At 54.1% G+C, this 17,500-nt stretch overlaps 1 protein-coding gene across 1 annotated transcript in view; it reads right to left on the bottom strand.

Moving 5' to 3' along the window:
• Positions 1-310: 310 nt before the first annotated feature.
• The window catches only part of SLC29A3 (solute carrier family 29 member 3), a 43,051-nt gene continuing 25,861 nt past the window's right edge, over positions 311-17,500 (bottom strand). Inside the window, exons 4-6 of the mRNA XM_012762590.2 lie at positions 14,772-14,998; positions 10,401-10,563; positions 311-6,247 (exon numbers count right to left, since the gene is read on the bottom strand). Of these exons, the coding sequence (XP_012618044.1) occupies positions 5,593-6,247; positions 10,401-10,563; positions 14,772-14,998 (1,045 nt within the window). The 3' untranslated portion in view covers positions 311-5,592. The remainder of the gene's footprint in view (positions 6,248-10,400; positions 10,564-14,771; positions 14,999-17,500) is intronic.

Here is a 17,500-nt window from a genome sequence, read left to right as displayed (position 1 = left end):
TATGACTTTTACTGTCCATACTTATACCAATATTCTATTGAGGATTACTTAGGAATTCTCTGATCAAGGCTTTCTCTAAACTCTAAGCTCTCCTCTTTTCGTTCTGGTCCCTCACCAGCCTTTGAAGGCCTGTTCGTGGCAATGTAGGATTTTCTACCTACACCTCAAAACTCTTCCAGCCTCTACCCATAACCCAGTTCCAAAGAGGCCTCCACATTTTTAGGTATTTGTTACATTAGTACCCTACTCCTGGTACCAATTTCTGTCCTAGTCTGTTTGGGCTGCCATAACAACATCATCATAGACTGGGTAGATTATATCCAACAGAAATTTATTTTTCACTGTTCTGGAGGCTGGAAGGTCCAAGATCAAGGCTGCAGCAGATTTAGTGTCTGGTGAGCACCCACTTCTTGGTTCACAGAGGGCCATTTTCATGATGTGTTCTCACATGGAAGAAAGGGAGAAGGATCTCTTTTGGGCACCTTTTATAAGATCACTAATCCCCCGTTCATGAGGGCTATGTCTCATTATCTAATCACTTTCCAAAGTCCCAACTTCCTAATACCATCAAATTGGGGATTAGGATTTGAACGTATGAATTTGGGAGCACACAAACATTCAGTCTATAGCACCAGGCTTCATTGTAATTGCTTTATATGCATTCCAGTATATCATAATCATCAGATATTAGGTCAGTACTACAATCACTCCTATTGTTCAGACGAGAGAATGGAGGCAGGGGTTGGACTTGCCTTCAGGTACACAGCCAGGAAGTGGCGAGGACTCAAACCCAGGCAGGCTGACTCCAGATCCCAGGCTCTCATTGTAACCATGTTGGAATCTGACCAGTTTCCACAGGGCATCCGTGTTCATGGCTGTGTGTTCATGATGGAGCTAGGATAGGTGCTGGGGTGCCCAATCTCCCAGCAGAGGCCTAGAAAAAAGTAAAGTAGCTCACTCAAAGGACAAAGTGAGCAGCAGAGCTTGGTCTGTGGTCTCGGACTTTCAGCTTTCCGCCCGGTGCGCCCTGCCCCAGGTCAGGCATGTCTGGGCAGGCAGACCCAAGCAGAGCGTCTGGGTGTCAAACAGGCATCAGGTACTAGGCCTGGGGCCCAGGCAGGTGTGCCGAATGGCAGGTACAGCGTACAACCTGCCACAGAAATGCAGTTGGGCATTGCCACAAACTATCCAGGCAGAGCAAAAAGTGGAAGAAAAACAAATTTCTTGACAATCTTCTATATGTCAGGTACTTTCACATACAACATTGGGGCTTAGTTAATCCTTTCTACAGCCCTGATATGCTTCTCATTTTAGACGTGAGAAAAAGGCATCAGCAAGACTTGGCTGAAATGACCCAGCCAGGAGGGTGGCGGACCAGCATGCCAGCCTCATCCAGGCACCTGGAGCCCTGACTGTCCATTCCTTGGCCCTGTGCTGTGGCCCTGGAGCTCCTGTGACTTCCAGTCAAGGGTAGAAATTATTGCTAGTGGGGTGCATAGGGCCAGCGGATCAGCTGGCTGGAGTCTTGTAGAGGCAGAGAGCAATGGCCATCTTTGTCATTCTTCTTCGGGGTCCAGCCCAGGCCAGCTGAAAGTTGAGGTCGTCATCTCAGGCTGAGGCTGCCTTCACACCTCTTGAGTGGCTGAAGCCTGGGTGTGGGCAGAGAGTGTGCCCTGTGCCCTTGAGTCACTTGCTGCAGAGGCTGTGCGCCCTGGGGCAGCTCTCGCCTGTGTGGGCTGGGGAGTGGGCACGGCTGGGGTGACTCACTGGCTCAGTGGCTCAGCAGATGGTCACAGCTCTGGGACTTACTATTATCCCTCTTTTATGGATGAGGAGATGAGATTCCAGAAGGTTGACTCACACAGCCAGTGCCTGGTAGGGCTGGCAGCAAGACTCCCTGACCTTCAAAACTGTCCCCTAACCCTGCTGTCCCAAGACAGGTCCATCAGCTGCAAGCCCTGTGGGGGTGACCTCAGCAGCAGGGGTTGGTATGGGGAAGGGGGATGTGGGGCCCAGAGGGCTGGTGTCTGGAGACTGGGCAGGGGGCAACAAGACCCCGTGCCCAACAAGGAGAGGTGTGTGTAAGCCCAGGTCAGGATCAGGGGGGCACAGTCCAGCAGGGGCCTGGCTGGCTATACCAGGCAGGTCAACTCAGGCCAGGGCCAGCGACAGAGTTCTGGGCCATACATCAACTTAGCAAGGAAAAGGGGTGACAGGTGTGAAGAACCAAGGAGGAAGTCCAGACTCAACTAGGGGAGGAATAGGGTAGGGCAGGTAAGGACTTCTGAGTTTAGGAAGACCTAGGTTTGATTCCTACTTGGTAGCTGAGTGACCTTGGTAAAGTTACCTACCCTCTCTGAGCCTCACCGTGTTTATCTACAGATGGAGAAGGCATGTAGGTACAGTCTGGCACAGGGTAGGAATCTGGGCGGCAGGGTGGAAAGTCTGTCCTGGCCTCTGGCCCTGTGGCTACATGCCTAGTCTCAGCTTCCACCTGCTGGTGAGGCTGAAATTCCGTCTGGGATCCTGCCAGGGTCAAAGCCAGACTGGGAACTGGGCTGGCCTCAGCTAGTGGGTGGAGGGCAACAGTGACACGGGCCTAGGCAACACTGACACTGACAATGCTGCCACCAAGGAAGTGATAATGGTGACATACACACTAGAAACTCCCACTCAGAAAGCCCACGCAGTTGAGACAAGCACTGGGGTTTAAGCTTAAACTTAACTGGAATAAAATATGTCGACAGATTGGCCCCTCTCTCTTCTACGTGCAGCTCTCTGTGAAAGGGTGACAGGGGTTCAGAAGCCGGGCTCCCCCTCCCACATTGCCTCCAAGCTTGATGAGGGGGCCCAAGTCTTCTCCCAGGGGCACTGGGTGGAAGATGAGGGGTCTGTGCTAGTGATACCACCCCTGGTTCAAGTCCCCTCAGGTCCCCATGCACCTAGGAATGAGCATTTTCTTACAAGTCCCTGTCATCCACTAGTTGAAGAGTCCATTCATGGGGCTGCCTCTGGCTTTCTTTGTTGAAAAAAAGGAGGCAAATGAAGGTGTGTATGGTGCCCTAAAAACTGGCACCTGGGATTAAGTCAGAGAACTATTAGACAAAGGCAACTTTTAGGGACACCCCGTCTAGCTCCCTCACTGAAAACTCCCCATCTCAGTATTGAGTTTTGCTCACCCCCCACACGCATGAGCGGGCTCACAAGGGGGCACGTGAGACTTGAGACCCAGAGCAGCTGGTGCCCATGAGCTGCTCCCACAGCGAAGGGGGAACAAAGATGCCTGAGCTCCCCTGGCCACCCCTCCGCCTGGCCATGCATTTTCATTGTCCTTCCTCCCTGGGAGGGAACGATCCTTCATGAAATGCCCACTCAGGCGAGTAACAAGGGGGTGCAGGCAAAAGCCCAGAGAGTCCCCCCACCAACCAGCCAAGCAGCCAGCCCCTCCCAACTACGAGCGGCCTCCCCTGTCCCAGCCAAGTCCCCATGTCACAGCATCTCCACGGCTGGCCAGCCTCTTCCTCTGCACTCACGCTAACTTCCCATCATCGCTGTCACAGGGATGCCTCCTCCACTCCCTGAAAGCCACCCCCTCTCTGCAGAGCCCGAGACCCCCACCGCTCCCTCCTCATAGCTCAGGGTGGTCCCCCGCTCTGAGCTCAGCCACTGCTGGCTTACTTGAGAGCCGGCATGCTGTCCATTTCTAAAACTGAGTCACCCGCGAGACCGATGCCCCAAATCATCCCCAGCATTAAAGTTGGTGAAAAACCCGAGGGGGAGATTTCATGTTCCTGCAAAACAGGCAAGGGAGAATTTTTTTTTTTTGTAGGTATCAAGTTTCAGAAACCCTTTCAAGGATGTCCTCTTCAATTCTCGGTCCAGGAAGAGGGAGTGCGTACTAGACTGAGACGGTGGGGAACATCAACTGCCGCCACTGGGTGGATTACCGACTGTCTCCCGGTTTAATCAGCCTCCGCAGGACTCCGCCAAGCCAGCGAGCTCCCGCAGAGGAGGAGAGGGCTGATTTATAGCTCTCCAGGTTGCCGCTTCTTGGGGGCAAGCTCTGTTCTTCCTGCGAGATTCTTAAGAACTCCCGGTCTGATCTGGCGCCTTTCTCTCTGATTCCCAAGCCAGCCTGCCGCCCCAAGGAACAGCCTTGTGGGAGCCTTCAAGGCACCTGAAAAAATGTAAATTACTGTTTGCATCAGGGGCTGGCAAAGGTGAGGGGGCCAGAGTCTCCAAGGTGGGGCACACAGAGCCCCCGAGTCATCCTTCATCACACACAGCAACTACCCACGACGAACCGGAACAGAGCAACACTCAATCCTGAGGATCAAAGCTTCAGCACCACTGATGTTTTATGACAAAGAAACCCATGAAAGCCGAGGTGCTTGCTGGCCCCATGATGGATGAGACCCTGGGCCGGACACCTCCCCGCCCCCATGTCCGCTCTCCACCTGCTCCTGGCCATGGTATAAGCCACAGGGCGTGGAGGGATCAGAGGAGGGGAGGGAGGGAGTTTGTCCCTTTAGCTCCCTCCTGTGGGGTGACAGCAGGCTAGACTGTGCACCCCCAAGCACAGTCACGTCTCTGGGCTCTAGAGGGACTCCTTCCCAGCCCCACATCAAGCCTGGGCTAGAATGCTCTCACTACGACTAGTTCTCAGATAGAATACGTAACCCCTTGGTGTTCCTACACCTGCTCTCAGAATATCCTCAAATTACCCAATCTGAGTATGCCACCGCCTGCCAAGACCCTGACTAATACAGGCGTAATTGAGGCTTACGCTGAACACTCAAGTATTTATTATGCCCTTAAACCAATGGCCTTGGCCTGTTGTTCAAGGGCCAACTTCTTGGTGCCGTAAACATCAAGATTAGAAGATCCCTGCCCTGACCCAGGCCATAGGATCTGTTTGAAAACCCGTCCTGCCACACTGGTCCCTAGCACAGGGAAGCCCTCTGGTCCCTCTGGTCCTTCTAGAGCCTCTGGAATGAAGCCTATTTATAGAAGGCCTGTCTTTCTGGGTTTTTCAGTCTGGTTGGTGTGTGGTCTTTCACCCACAGAACACAGGGGTCTTTTCACACTTGGGTATGGGGCCTGAATACTGGCCACCCTGGGGGGCCTCCATTCCAGGGGGCCCCCTCAGGGTAGGGAGGGCTGAGAATTCTCTGGCATCTTGCTGTCAGCTGGAAGGAGCAGGCTGGAAGAACTCAGCCTGCGGCTGGGTTTTGGCACTGGCTTTGTAACAACTCAGAGTCCAACGCTGGCCGCACCTTTCTGAGCGGCTATGGAGAGGTGCAATGTTAACCATCAGCTATGAAGGTGACACCCCTGCTTTGTAGCTGTGTCTTCTTCAGATGTCGCAGGAGTGCTCTGTTAACCTGTCTGGAATGCCTCTGCCTTGCACGGGACGGGCGTGGACCTGGCCCGCTGGCATCTTGGGAGAGACGAGGCCCGAGTGTGCTCTGCTCTCTGCACCAAGTGAAACTCCAGCCCCTTCCTCCACGCCCCGAGCCTTCCAGGCTCTCCCTCCCCATCTCGCAGAGGCTCCGAGGCACCCGGCAGCACCGATGTCCTCCAGCCCCCCTCCTAGATGAGGTGCACCAGCAGGGTGGAGCAGGCCGAGCCCAGCAGCAAGCCCATGCACAAGTAAAAGGTCAACACCACCCCTGTGGCCTCGGCCAGCTCCCTAGGCACGATCTTAGGCCCGTAGATGAGCGCCAGGGTGCTGAGGTAGCCATTGCTGAGCCCCAGCAGGGAGCAGAAGACGATGGGGTAGATGTCGGACTGGAAGACCACCGTCCGCAGGTGGACACGGGGCTGGTAGTTACAGAGCACGAAGAGGGGCACAAAGCAGGTCCGGAGCAGCACGAGCCCCGGCAGCACCTTGCTCTTGGGCCCGGGCACCTGGATCCAGGCCGTGAGCTGCCGGCCACACAGGTCACCAAAGTTGTACAGGAGGAAGACGGCGAGGGGGGCGAAGAACTTGGTGGTCCACGGGGAGCCTGAGCCCTTGTTGAGGGACTCGATGTTGGTGCAGATGGCGGGGTAGATGAGGCTGGTGACAAAGAAGACATAGAGGACACAGAAGCCCAGGCTGGCCGTCGTCTTCAGGATGGGGCGCAGGGGTGGTATCTGGGAGTCACTGGAGCCGGGAGCCACCAAAGGGGCGCTGGTGGAGTCCTGGAGTGGCTCCTCGTCACCAGAAAACACGCGGGCTGGACAGATGGGCCTCATGTAGTACCTGCAGGGAGGAGAGAGGGCCACCGTAAAGCAGGTCGCTTGGGATTTCCAGGGACGAGGAGCAGGAGACCTCAGAGTCAGCACAGCTGGGGTCGGCCTGAAGAGAACTTTCGGGCCCAGCATGTAAAGCCCTAGCCCCACATGGCCCACCAGGCCCGGGTTCCCTGGGGTGCTGCGTGCGGTTGCAGGTTGGCCAGAGGAGGCCTGCACTCTCCCTGGCCTACCTGCCAGGCTGGACTCCTGTCCCTCGTTCTGGGGTGGTGGCCGTGCCATGAGCAGGGACAGAGGAAACCAGCAATGACCACCACATGGTAAGTCTGGGCTCGGGTCCTGACTCACCTGCCTTTTTTGTTTTGTTACTTTGTTATGTTTAGACAAGGTCTCTATCACCCAGGTGCATCGTAGCTCACTGCAGCCTTGAACTCCTGGGCTCAAATGATCCTCCTGCCTCAGCCTTCCCAGTAGTTGGGATTACAGGAATGTGCCACCATGCCTGGCTAATTTTTAAATTTTTGTAGAGACAATGTCTTGCTATGTTGCCAAGGCTGGTCTTGAACTCCTGGGCTTAAGCGATCTTCCTGTCTTGGACTCCCAGAATGCTGGGATTACAGGCATGAGCCACCCTGTTCCTGGCCATGGCTCACCTATTTTTGTAATGTTTTGGAGTAGGGAGATAGAGATAAAACAGCATTTAAAAATATAAAACTTTAGAATTACAAAAGTAATACATGCTTGTACAACGAATCCAAGTAACACAAAAGAAAAACAACAAAGTAGAAAGAGAACTCTCATTTCCTCCCACTCTGATCTCACTCCTTAGTGGTAATGACCATTAACAATCTAGTATGTATTATTCCATGTATTTAATACATGCAAACACCACACGCACACAGTTGTATTTCTTAAGCAAAAGTGGAATCAAGCTATACATATTATAAAACTTCCTGCAATAATATAATGTCGAAGCCCGGCGTGGTGGCTCACGCCTGTAATCCTAGCACTCTGGGAGGCCGAGGCAGGCGGATTGATCGAGGTCAGGAGTTCGAAACCAGCCTGAGCTGGTTTCGTCTCTACTATAAATAGAAAGAAATTAATTGGCCAACTAATATATATAGAAAAAATTAGCCGGGCATGGTGGCACGTGCCTGTAGTCCCAGCTACTCGGGAGGCTGAAGCAGCAGGATTGCTTGAGCCCAGGAGTTTGAGGTTGCTGTGAACTAGGTTGACGCCACGACACTTACTCTAGCCTGGGAAACAAAGCGAGACTCTGTCTCAAAAATAATAATATAATATCTAAATATATAAATAATACAAATGTATACCATATATAAGTCTAAAACATGGCATAAACATTATACATACACAGAATTGCCTAAAAAACAATATTTCGTGGCCGTCCTTGCACACGGGAACATATGGCTCTGTCCCTCTGCTGTGCTGTGCATGACATTTCCCTGTCTGGATACTCAATTAAACTGCTCCCCTAATGACAGACATTTAGGTTGGCTCCAACTTTTCACCACTACGAATGTGTAATGTGTTTCACTACTAAAAATGAATATCCCTATGCATAAATTCTTGTGCACACACACTAGTATTCTGGTAGGACAGATTTCTAGAAGAGGAAATTGCTGGGTTAAAAGGTTTGCAGCTTTAAAATGTTGATAGATATTGATAAACTTCTCTCCAAATAGATACTAGCAATTTATCTCCGCTCCAGACCACTCACGCAGCCTAAACGAATAACTTGCCTGTTCCGTTAATCTCCATGAGAACATTGTTTCTTTAAAAAAAATTGACTCCAATCTATGATCATTGCATTGGTTTACTGGCTTGTCACCTGTCTCCTTTGGCAGAAGACAGCTCCCTGGGGCAAGGACCACGTTTGATTGTTTCTAGCTAAATGCCCAGGCACAGAGTAGCTCTTCAAAAGACAATTGCTGAAAGAACTGATAAATAACCTATAAAAGTGTCCTCCCCCACATCTTCACCACTGAATATCATGAGTCTATTCACCTTCTGCTACTCTGACCAGGGAGAAAGCGTGCATCACTCTGCCTTGCTGTGTGACCTTATCTGAGCCGCTCAACCTCTCTGGGCCTCAAGGATCTGACAACCAAGAGACACAGGCTCACTGTATTAGCTCAAACAGAAGGACTGGGTGCATGCTAATGTGGGGAAACAGTAGCTTGGTGACAGCTGGGTTCTGGTTTCGGCCTTGCCTCTGCCTCCCTGTGTGACCGTGGGCCGGGCCATGCACCTCTCTGGGCTTCATTCCTCTTCTGAGAAAGGGAAGTTTCACAGGGCCATGGGGTTTTGGAGCTCCTGCCAGCCCTCCCATCCTAAGAGCTGACAGACAACAAGCAAGTGGGTGGGAAGGTTCTTCCCTAGAATGGCTCTTCTGCAAGATGTAGCATGGGGCACTTTGGCCTTGAACCCTGTCCAGTTTCACAATTACTGTCTAAGGAGAGGAATATTCTTACTTCCCTCTCCACTCAAGAGTTAGGGCCTTGTCTTAAGTCCGCTCTGAGAAGCTCTCCCCCAAGTTTCTCCAGGCAAAGCTCTTCATCCTAAATTCTTCCGAATCTTACTGCCTCATCCCACCCTTCCACGCACAGCACCGAGCACAGCCTTTTATGTAAGATCTAGTCTGGGCAGCCCTCGGGGCAGAGCTTTCTCCAGGAGCTCCATCCTCAGATGAGTGTCTATAAGCTTAGAAATCTTGACCTTAGTTTCAATCAGTGAAGAAACGGAAACTTCCACGGGACAGCACAGCCCTGGGTGTTCTTGGTCTCACATGTTGGCTGGAAAGGGCTTTGGCCCACCCAAATGAGACTGGAAACTAGGGGGGCTGACCATCCTGGTCTTTCTGAGGTCTTTAGTACTTCTGAGTACTAAAACTGTCCTGGTTTTAGTACTAAAAGTCCCTCGTCCTGGGGCTTAGCCAGGTGACTCCTTACGGGGACAGGAGGAATGAATGATGAGGAAAAGGCCTTGCAGTTATGAGCCAGGGAAGCAGCGTGATCTGTTGGGAAGAGGCAGCTCCGAGTTCAAATCCCTGCCTGGGAGTCACCAGGTGAGTGACCCTGAGCACATCTGTGAACCCCCCTAAGCCGCACTCTCCTCTTCTGTAAAGTGGGAAAACACGGTAACAACTGCACAAGTTGTCGTAAATAATGAGCCAGGAATACACAGGTAAACTGCTTAGCTCAGTGCCACCGCAAAACACAGGCGTCCCCGGAACGGGGCAGAGTCCGGAGCAGATCCCTGCCCACCTCTGCGGCTCACACTCCCTGGGACCAAGGGAGTCGCCTTCTCTCGGACTCAGTTTCCTCACCTACAACATGGGGACAGTAACGCCTGCTCTACCTACAGCAAATAAGATAACGGATAGGAAAACACTTTGGAAAGAATGAATGAAACAGCAGAGAAAGTCAAGGGATGTGTCTGTAAAGAGCAATAAGAAAGAGGAACTGGGGAGGGAAAGCAAACGAGAGACTCAAGGCAAGAAAAGAGGCCCCGGAGGGTGGAAAGAAGCCCCCCAAGGCAGTGGGTGAGTAAAAGCATAGGTTTGGGGTCACGGTCAAATCCTGGCTCTGCTGCCTACTGGCTGCAACTTGGGCAAGTAATTTTACCCCCTCTGAACCCTGGTTTTCTAAGCTGTGCATGGGAATAGTAAATAACAGAGCTGTCCCCTAAGGGGAACGGGAGCGTGAGCACTGGACGGGATACAGCACATTGGGCGAGCAGGAGAGCAGGCCCGGATGTTGGTGTGGGGTGCTCCGTGATGGGAACTGTCACTATTATTTATTACTACTATTCCTCAGGCCCCACTTCTCCCACCTGCCTTCCCTGTCCTGAAACTTGCAGGCTTCAGCTGCTCGGGGGGCACAGCACGGGGCCAGCTTCTCGGGGCCACTGGCCAGGCCACTTTGTTGAGCAGCTGCTATGAGCCAGGCACAGCTCGAGGCCCTGGGGTCCGGTGGCGAGCAAAGCTCTCACAAGGGTCTGCTCCCGTGGACTGCATCCTCCAGTGGGAGACGGGCCACGGACAAGGACACCAGCACGGAGGCTGCTTAGATGGCAGGAGCGTGCGAGCAGAGCCCGCACAGCTACGACTGCACACAAGGGGAGGGCGGGCGGGCAGCCTTCACCTGGCGTACTCCAGCCTGGGCAGCAGCAGGTACAGCACCATGCAGAGCCCAAGGAAGACGACAGCCGTCAGGAAGAAGGCCAGGGTGCTGTCACTCACGTCACTGGACGCTGCCAGGTCCACCAGCGAGGCCACGGCGCAGACGGTCCCACCCATGGCTCCTCCTACAGACGGCAGAGGACAAGGCAGAGACGGTGAGGGGCGGGGGAGGAGGCGGTGGGTGGCCGTGGTCGCTCTCCGAGTGGGTTTAACAGAACGAAATAAAAATTTCCCGATGTAAAAACGCCATAGTTCCTACAGTGGCCTGAAGCCACGGAGACGTGGAGGCATCCCGCAGCCCTGTGTTGCTGGAGGTTCCCAGGGTGCGGTTTTCCCTTTCCCTCCGTCCGTCCGATCGCTAAGAGGCTGCTCCTGGGGTGGCCCCGCCTCCAGGAGGGCCCCACCAGTCTGCTTCCCTCCCTAGTTTCACCTCTGAACCTTGATCTTTTTTTTTTTTTTGAGACAGGGTGTTGCTCTATCACACTGGCGACAGTGTAGTGGCGTCATTATAGCTCACTGCAACCTCAAACTCCTAGGCTCACTCGATCCTCCTGCCTCAGCCTCCTGAGTAGCTGGGACTACAGGCATGCACCATCACACATGGCTAATTTTTCTATTTTTTGTAGAGACGGGGTCATGCTCTTGCTCAGGCTGGTCTTGAACTCCTCGGCTCAAGTGATCCTTCCGCCTCTGCCTCCCAGAGTCCTAGGATTACAGGTAGGAGCTACCCTGGCTGACCCTTAACCTTTACTGTCCTTCTAGTGGGGTCTGAAATTTTAGATTTAAGGGTGAGGAATGTCAAAGGGCTCTGGATTTCCTCTTCTCTGCGGTTGGCCCAAAGCACCCACCAACCAATGCAAAAGAAGCTCAGGGAATGTTCTAGCAAAGGTTCACTGGCTACCCTGAGGCTGTCCTTTCTGGGGAAGCCCTCGTTGGCTACACACTCCCACTGCATTACCCTCCCAGGAGCTCACGGAACTTATCCTGCACTCCCAGGCAGCTGCGGCACTGTCCACATGTGAATACACGTGCACACGCACAGCACTCACACATACATACAACCACACACCTATACACACACACATGTGAGCATGTAACCACCCTGCCACATGGCATGATCTTGCCAAGGGCTTTGACACACGTTACCCCACGTGACTCCGTGGCCATCACACCCGTCCCTGCTACCTAACGGAGGGCAGGGGCTTGGGCGTGCTGGGATGTGTGTGGGCGGATCACTTACTCTCCCCTGCCCGTGTCTGTTTGCCTGGAGATCGGGGCTGATACTCGTCCCACCCATCACCTGAAACCACACTGCAGTGGGAAAGGGGCGATGAGCGGAAGGTCACCGCTACAGGCCAGCACCGCTCTCATCCATACGGGCGGGGCGGGGCAGAGATGCTGCATTGACTGGCTGGACGCATCTGCCGACTTCAGAGCGTGAGAATACCCGTTCGCACCGAGGCCGGAGGAAGGCTGGCTTCGGCAGCAAAGAGCACGCTGGCGCACGCGGCACGGCCTGCTCTGTCCTCCGGGCGGCCTCACCCGGCACGGCTCTCCCGCTCACAGTGGCACGGGGCAGAGTGGGAGAGGGGCAGCTCAGGCCCCGTCCACCCTGTGCACCATCACTGTGCAGCGTCCCCATGCTCTGCCTGACACGTCCCTGTGGCCCTGCAAGGAACGGCCGTCGGTCCTGATGGACGATCCTGCCCCCAACCCTCCCAACTTGAATTCTGTTAGTTAGCCTGGGTGGGGCTAGAGGAAGGGCAAAGGTGTGAAAATTAGCATAGTGATCAAGAACTCTAGAATCAGAACGTCCACCCCAGTTCTACCACTTCTAGCTGTGTGACCCTCGGCAAGTCCCTTAACTTCTCCGTGCCTCCGTTTCCTCATCTGTACAATGAAGATGTTAATAATCCCACCTCTCAGGGCCGTTAGGAAGATTAAAAGGATTAGTACATGCAAAGCACTCAGAAAAGTGCCTGGTGCAGACAAGTGCCAAACACCAAACAAATCCACTCCGATTCCCAGTTAGGGATCTGGCTGTTTCTGTCCTTCCCACATCAAAGCAGCAGCAACAGGGTAAACCCTTTGCCAAGAGGGTGCCCACTTCTGAGAAGCAGTAATCCCCACCTGGATGGTTGGTAAGAACTGGGGTTAAACTCAGTAAGACTTTCCCCAGCCGCCCCGAGGGGGAGATCTTCACATCTTAACGTCACTGCCTATTGATTTCTTCTCTCTCCTTCCGACTGGCACAGAATTTACAATATTATCATCAACAACAAGCCAGGCCTCCAGGAGCTCATCCTTCACGACTCCCTACTTTTATCTCATCAGTTATGGAAATACATGCAAATGAGGGGTTTATAAAAACATCAGCACCAAATGAATGAATTGTTCCTCTGCTGCCAGCACTCACAGAATTCACAGATGGGCTCCTCTGGACCACAAATAAGAGGGGCTTGCAAGGTGGAGCTGGGCACCCATGGGGGCTTTGCACAAGGGTGACAATGGTTTAGGGCCCAGGGACATTCATATTGGAGCTTAAGTACTAAATTTCCCTGCCTTTTCAAAAATGGACTTTCTGAAAAATTCACAGGAGACTCCCCTTCCCTGGAAGATCCACAGGTGGCCAGACGGACCCGAGAGCCACCTGCCAACACACATGGTGTGTCTGTCACTGGCTCCTGGAGAGGTGGCCAGCGAGACTGAAGTTGTGTTGAAAAACCCTCCGCCAGCAGGCCGGAGGGAGATGAGGAGATCAGAACCTCTTCCTGAAGCCAGGGGTGACAGCAAGTTTAAATCCAACCTGCGGTGGCCCTTCTTGGAGCTTTGGTAGGGGCGTGTTGACCTTATGCAGGAAACTAAGCAATGAGTAGTGCGTTTTCATTTTATTTTATTTCAGGCCCAAGGCCTTCCCAGGATAGAGCCAGAAGCCTAATCCTATATCAAAAATGGCAAACGGATTGAAGCTCACATCTAGACTCAGATCTGCTGAGAGCACTTGCCTCAAGTGCTGTGCTGAGAAGGATTTAGAGACTCAGGAGGGAAGATAAGGATCTGTTAGGGACTTCTGGAGAGTGGGGAAGGGATGCACCACCCATCAAGGTATTCGTCATCCTGCTACATACTCCTTGGCGTTATTAACTAACGGGCACAGCGCAGGTTCTTTGTGAAATTCCTCCCAAGTGGGCAGATGTTTAGGGCCCCTTCTGCGCAACAGGGACAGAGAGAGAGAGAGCAGCCGAGCCCCCAGTCTGGCTTCAGGGAGCGCGCTCTCCAGGAAAGCACCCGCTTACCTACTGACCCGGCTCCTTCTCGCCCTGCAGGGCCTCAGGGTGAGAGACACGTGTGTGGGCCTCCAGCTCAGAGGACAGCACTGCCAAGGCCGCCCCGTAACAGGCTCATCAAACCTAAACGTCAGCTGGAGGGGTCGGCCCGCATCATGAGCAGCACGCCCATGGAGTGCCAAAGTTCGGGGGACCGAGGAATCCAGTCACTAGGCTATCAGCTCCGAGAGGACGGAGTCTTGCTCATCTTTGAATCTCCAGAACATAGCAGGTCCTCTATAAAATCAGGAAGGAAGAAAAGACAGAAGGAAGGAAGAAAAGGGGAAATGAAGGGGAGAAAAGATAAGGGGAAGGAAAGAGACAGAGAAGAGGACTAGGAGCAGGGGCCATGGGGAGAAGGAGGGAAGGGCGGCCAGTTCTAGGAACTGCACTCTGGGCAGACCATGTTTGCAAAAATGGCTACGACTGCGTCTCCCCTCCTGCCTGCTTTTCCTACAGCACAACTGTCATACTCTCCCACCAAGATGTGTGCATCTGTCTTGACTCTAGGTGAGCTATGGCTAGGGTCGAAGTAACCCCATGTGGCTTCTGCCACTAAGTGAGAAATAAAGCTTCTGCCTGGATCTCTTGAGATGCTTGCTCTTGCAGGCCAAGCGCCACCCCATGAGGATGCCCACGCTGCATGGTGAGGTCCGTGGGGGAGGAACCGAGGCCCCCGGCCCCAGCCAGCCCTGGCTGAGCTTCCAGCACACCGGGAGAGCACACCGTCTTGCAGGTGGATCCTCCAGCCCGAGGTCGAGCTGCGCCGGCTCAGGCCACGTGGAGCAGAGAAGAGCTGTCCCCACCACCTCCTGTCCAAGCTGCAGATCTGTGAGTAATATGACGACTGTTGTTCTGAGCCACCAAGTTTTGTGGCATTGTCACACAATGACAGCTGGCTGAAACCCACTCAGCACACACACATCATCTCCTCTTCTGGAAGAGCCACCACATGCTCACCTCCGGCTCCTGTGCGTGACTCCCGGGTGGCAGGCCCCGGCTCTCACCTGACAACAGCGCCTGGGAATTGCGCATAGGGAAGGAGCCCGTCATGCCGTAGAGGCTGCTGCTGAAGACGGTGGAGGCACTGCTCATGATCACCATGCAGACCATGGTGACCGCGAAGAAGCCGCGGGTCCAGGAGGAGGTGTCCACCTTCACCAGCACGATCATCACCATGAAGACGGCCAGGATGATGCTCAGAGAGGCCAGGACGCGGACATGGACGGAAACCCTGGGGCGAGGATGCCAGAGGTAGTTAGACCCCCCCTGGGGCTCCCCACGCAGGGCCTGGCGGGGGACCCACTTTACGCGAAGCAGGAGAGCTTGGCGGCTGGGAGGCCTGAGCTTGAATCCTGCCCTCTGGGCTCACTCGCTGTGTGGCCTTGGGGAAGTGACTCGATGGCTCTGGTTTTAGCTTCTGCACCTGTACAACGGGAGGGGGGTGGGGCTCTGGGGAGGGGACTAGTCGGGGTGCAGAGAGCAGGGCCTGGCTCAGGGCCAGCGCTCAGTGGATGACGCTGCTTTTCACCTTGCTGCGAGGTTCAAGTTCAGGACTTCTGAGGCCAGTCCCTGCTTCTCCTGCCACTGGGCTGAGCTTCCACTGGGGCAGAAGAACATCCTCATCATCCCAGCAAATACTGGCATGGTATTTAACTTGCGCTAGGCCCTCTGCTCAGTGTTCTCTACATGCTGACGCGTTTAATCCTCACACTGCCTCAGTAAGATAGGTATTCTCACCTATCCCAGTACACAGATAAGGAAGCTGAGGTCAGAGAGGTTAAGGAACTTGCTCAAGCTCACTCAGCTGTGAACCCAGGAGCTCTGGCTCCAGTCTGATGTCTCAGAAAGCTGCTCTATGCCTCCTCTGGTACAAAGGAAACGTGGGTGGCATGGAACACGTGGCCAGGGCAGGTGACTCTCCGGTGATGGTCTCAGTTGTCATGGCAGCAGCTGAGCCTGAATGCCGCCCAGGCCTAGGGGACCTGCCCCCACACCCACAGCCCCCGCCTGCGTATAAGCCATGCACTTCTCCCAGCCCCCACACTGGCCTGGGGAGAAAGGCAGGGAAGGAGGCTGGCGGAGAAACTGCACATTTTTATTCTAGGGAGCAAGAGCATCATCTCAAGGGGCTGTTTAAATCATCAGATTAGACTAAGCTTTAAACCGCATTGGATGTTTAGTTAATTTTCCTGTTAACCAGTGGGCAGGGGGCTGAGAAAAAGCCAGATTTCATAGACATAAATTTTCTTTTGGCTAAAAAATGAAGGACTTGAAAGGTAGAAAAATATCTATATACATAAGTAGGTATGAAATGATGAGCATGAGAAGTAGGAAAGGCTTTTCTCAACGTGCTTTGGTGGGCCCCAGCTAATTTGCGTTTCCGTCTGGTCCTAGGCTGCAGGGGAAGCCGGCTGCAGGGGGAACAGGCGCTGTGTCAAGGGGCAGAGGGAGCCCGAGGAGTAGAAGGGACAGTTCGAGGCTGCAGAGTGAGTCTGTGGGGAGCTGGGGTGGGGCCCAGGTGTGCTGAGCCCCAGCCCGCTGCTCAGTCTGCCAACGTGCGTGCTCCACGGCACGTCCGTCCTGCAAACACGCGCTGGTGACTCAAGCGCTATGCTGGGTGCCCGGGACGAGGGACAGAGCAGCAACAGGCTTTCATTCCACTGCACTCAGTGCTCCCACGGGAAGCCACAGGGCACCCTGGGGCACATCCGAGGGGCACAGAACCCCCCTGAGCATCGTGGAAGGCTGTCTGGAGGCAACACCTAAGCCAGACCATGGGGACGACAGGGAAGCCCATCTGGACGTAAGTGTGCAAGTCTTGGAGGGAGCGAGGCGTGTTCAGGGAGCTGAAATGAGGCTGGACAGAGACATGGATCCACGTCCTGGAGGGGGTGGGGGTGTGTGTGTATCTTTGCCTGCCAGCACCCCTCCCCCTGGGAGAACACTCCTTCCTCCATCCCAGCCACCCTGGGAAGGTCCCGGGGCGGTGGTCGGCCACATCACCCACACCAACAGCACAAACAACAGGCGCATGACCCGGCCTGGCTCATCACAGATCAGAGTGTTCCATGCTCTAGGCCACTGGGGCTGAGGGAGGAGTTAGCATGTGACCACACAGGGCCAGTAAGTCTCCCCTGGTACTGCTGCACGGAAGCCGGTGGGGAGGAGCTCTCTGCTGTGACTGTGTCTGCGGCTCTAGCTGCCATCGTGCCAGCTGTGAGCAGTGACGCTGCATACAGAGTAAAGCCAAGGGGAGACACGTGGAGCCTGGGCAAGCGGAGACCCCCTAGACCCAGCATTGCCTGCAGGCAGACCGGCCTTTAATTTCTAGTTAAAGAACGAGAGAATCCTTTTTTGTGTCTCTACTGTTTGCCACCAAGAGTGCCCAGGGTTTTAAGCTGGGGAAAGACATGGTCAGAAACCAAAGTGATGCTGCTGGTGTCCTGTCCACATGCCCTCCCTCCTACCACTCCATGACACACTGGTCCATGGAGCAGGTTGGAAGTGACAGGTAAGTAACACCTCCTGAGACCACCTCCAATCACGACTAGGGAAGTGGGTGGTACGTACCCCAGCCCCCACCCCACCGGCTGTGTGGTCCACACTGGCTCCCAGAGTCCCCAGCTGGATTAAGCTCTGGTCACCCTGTGTGGGAGCTGGCTGGATAGGGCATCCTTACGGGCCGCCTTTTCTTCCCTGTCTGCCTTCTGTGCTCTTCACCTTCCCCTCCCGA

Source organism: Microcebus murinus, chromosome 14 (assembly GCF_040939455.1).
Source record: "Microcebus murinus isolate Inina chromosome 14, M.murinus_Inina_mat1.0, whole genome shotgun sequence".
Classification (NCBI taxonomy): Eukaryota; Metazoa; Chordata; class Mammalia; order Primates; family Cheirogaleidae; genus Microcebus; species Microcebus murinus.
This window is presented reverse-complemented; position numbering and strand designations above follow the sequence as displayed.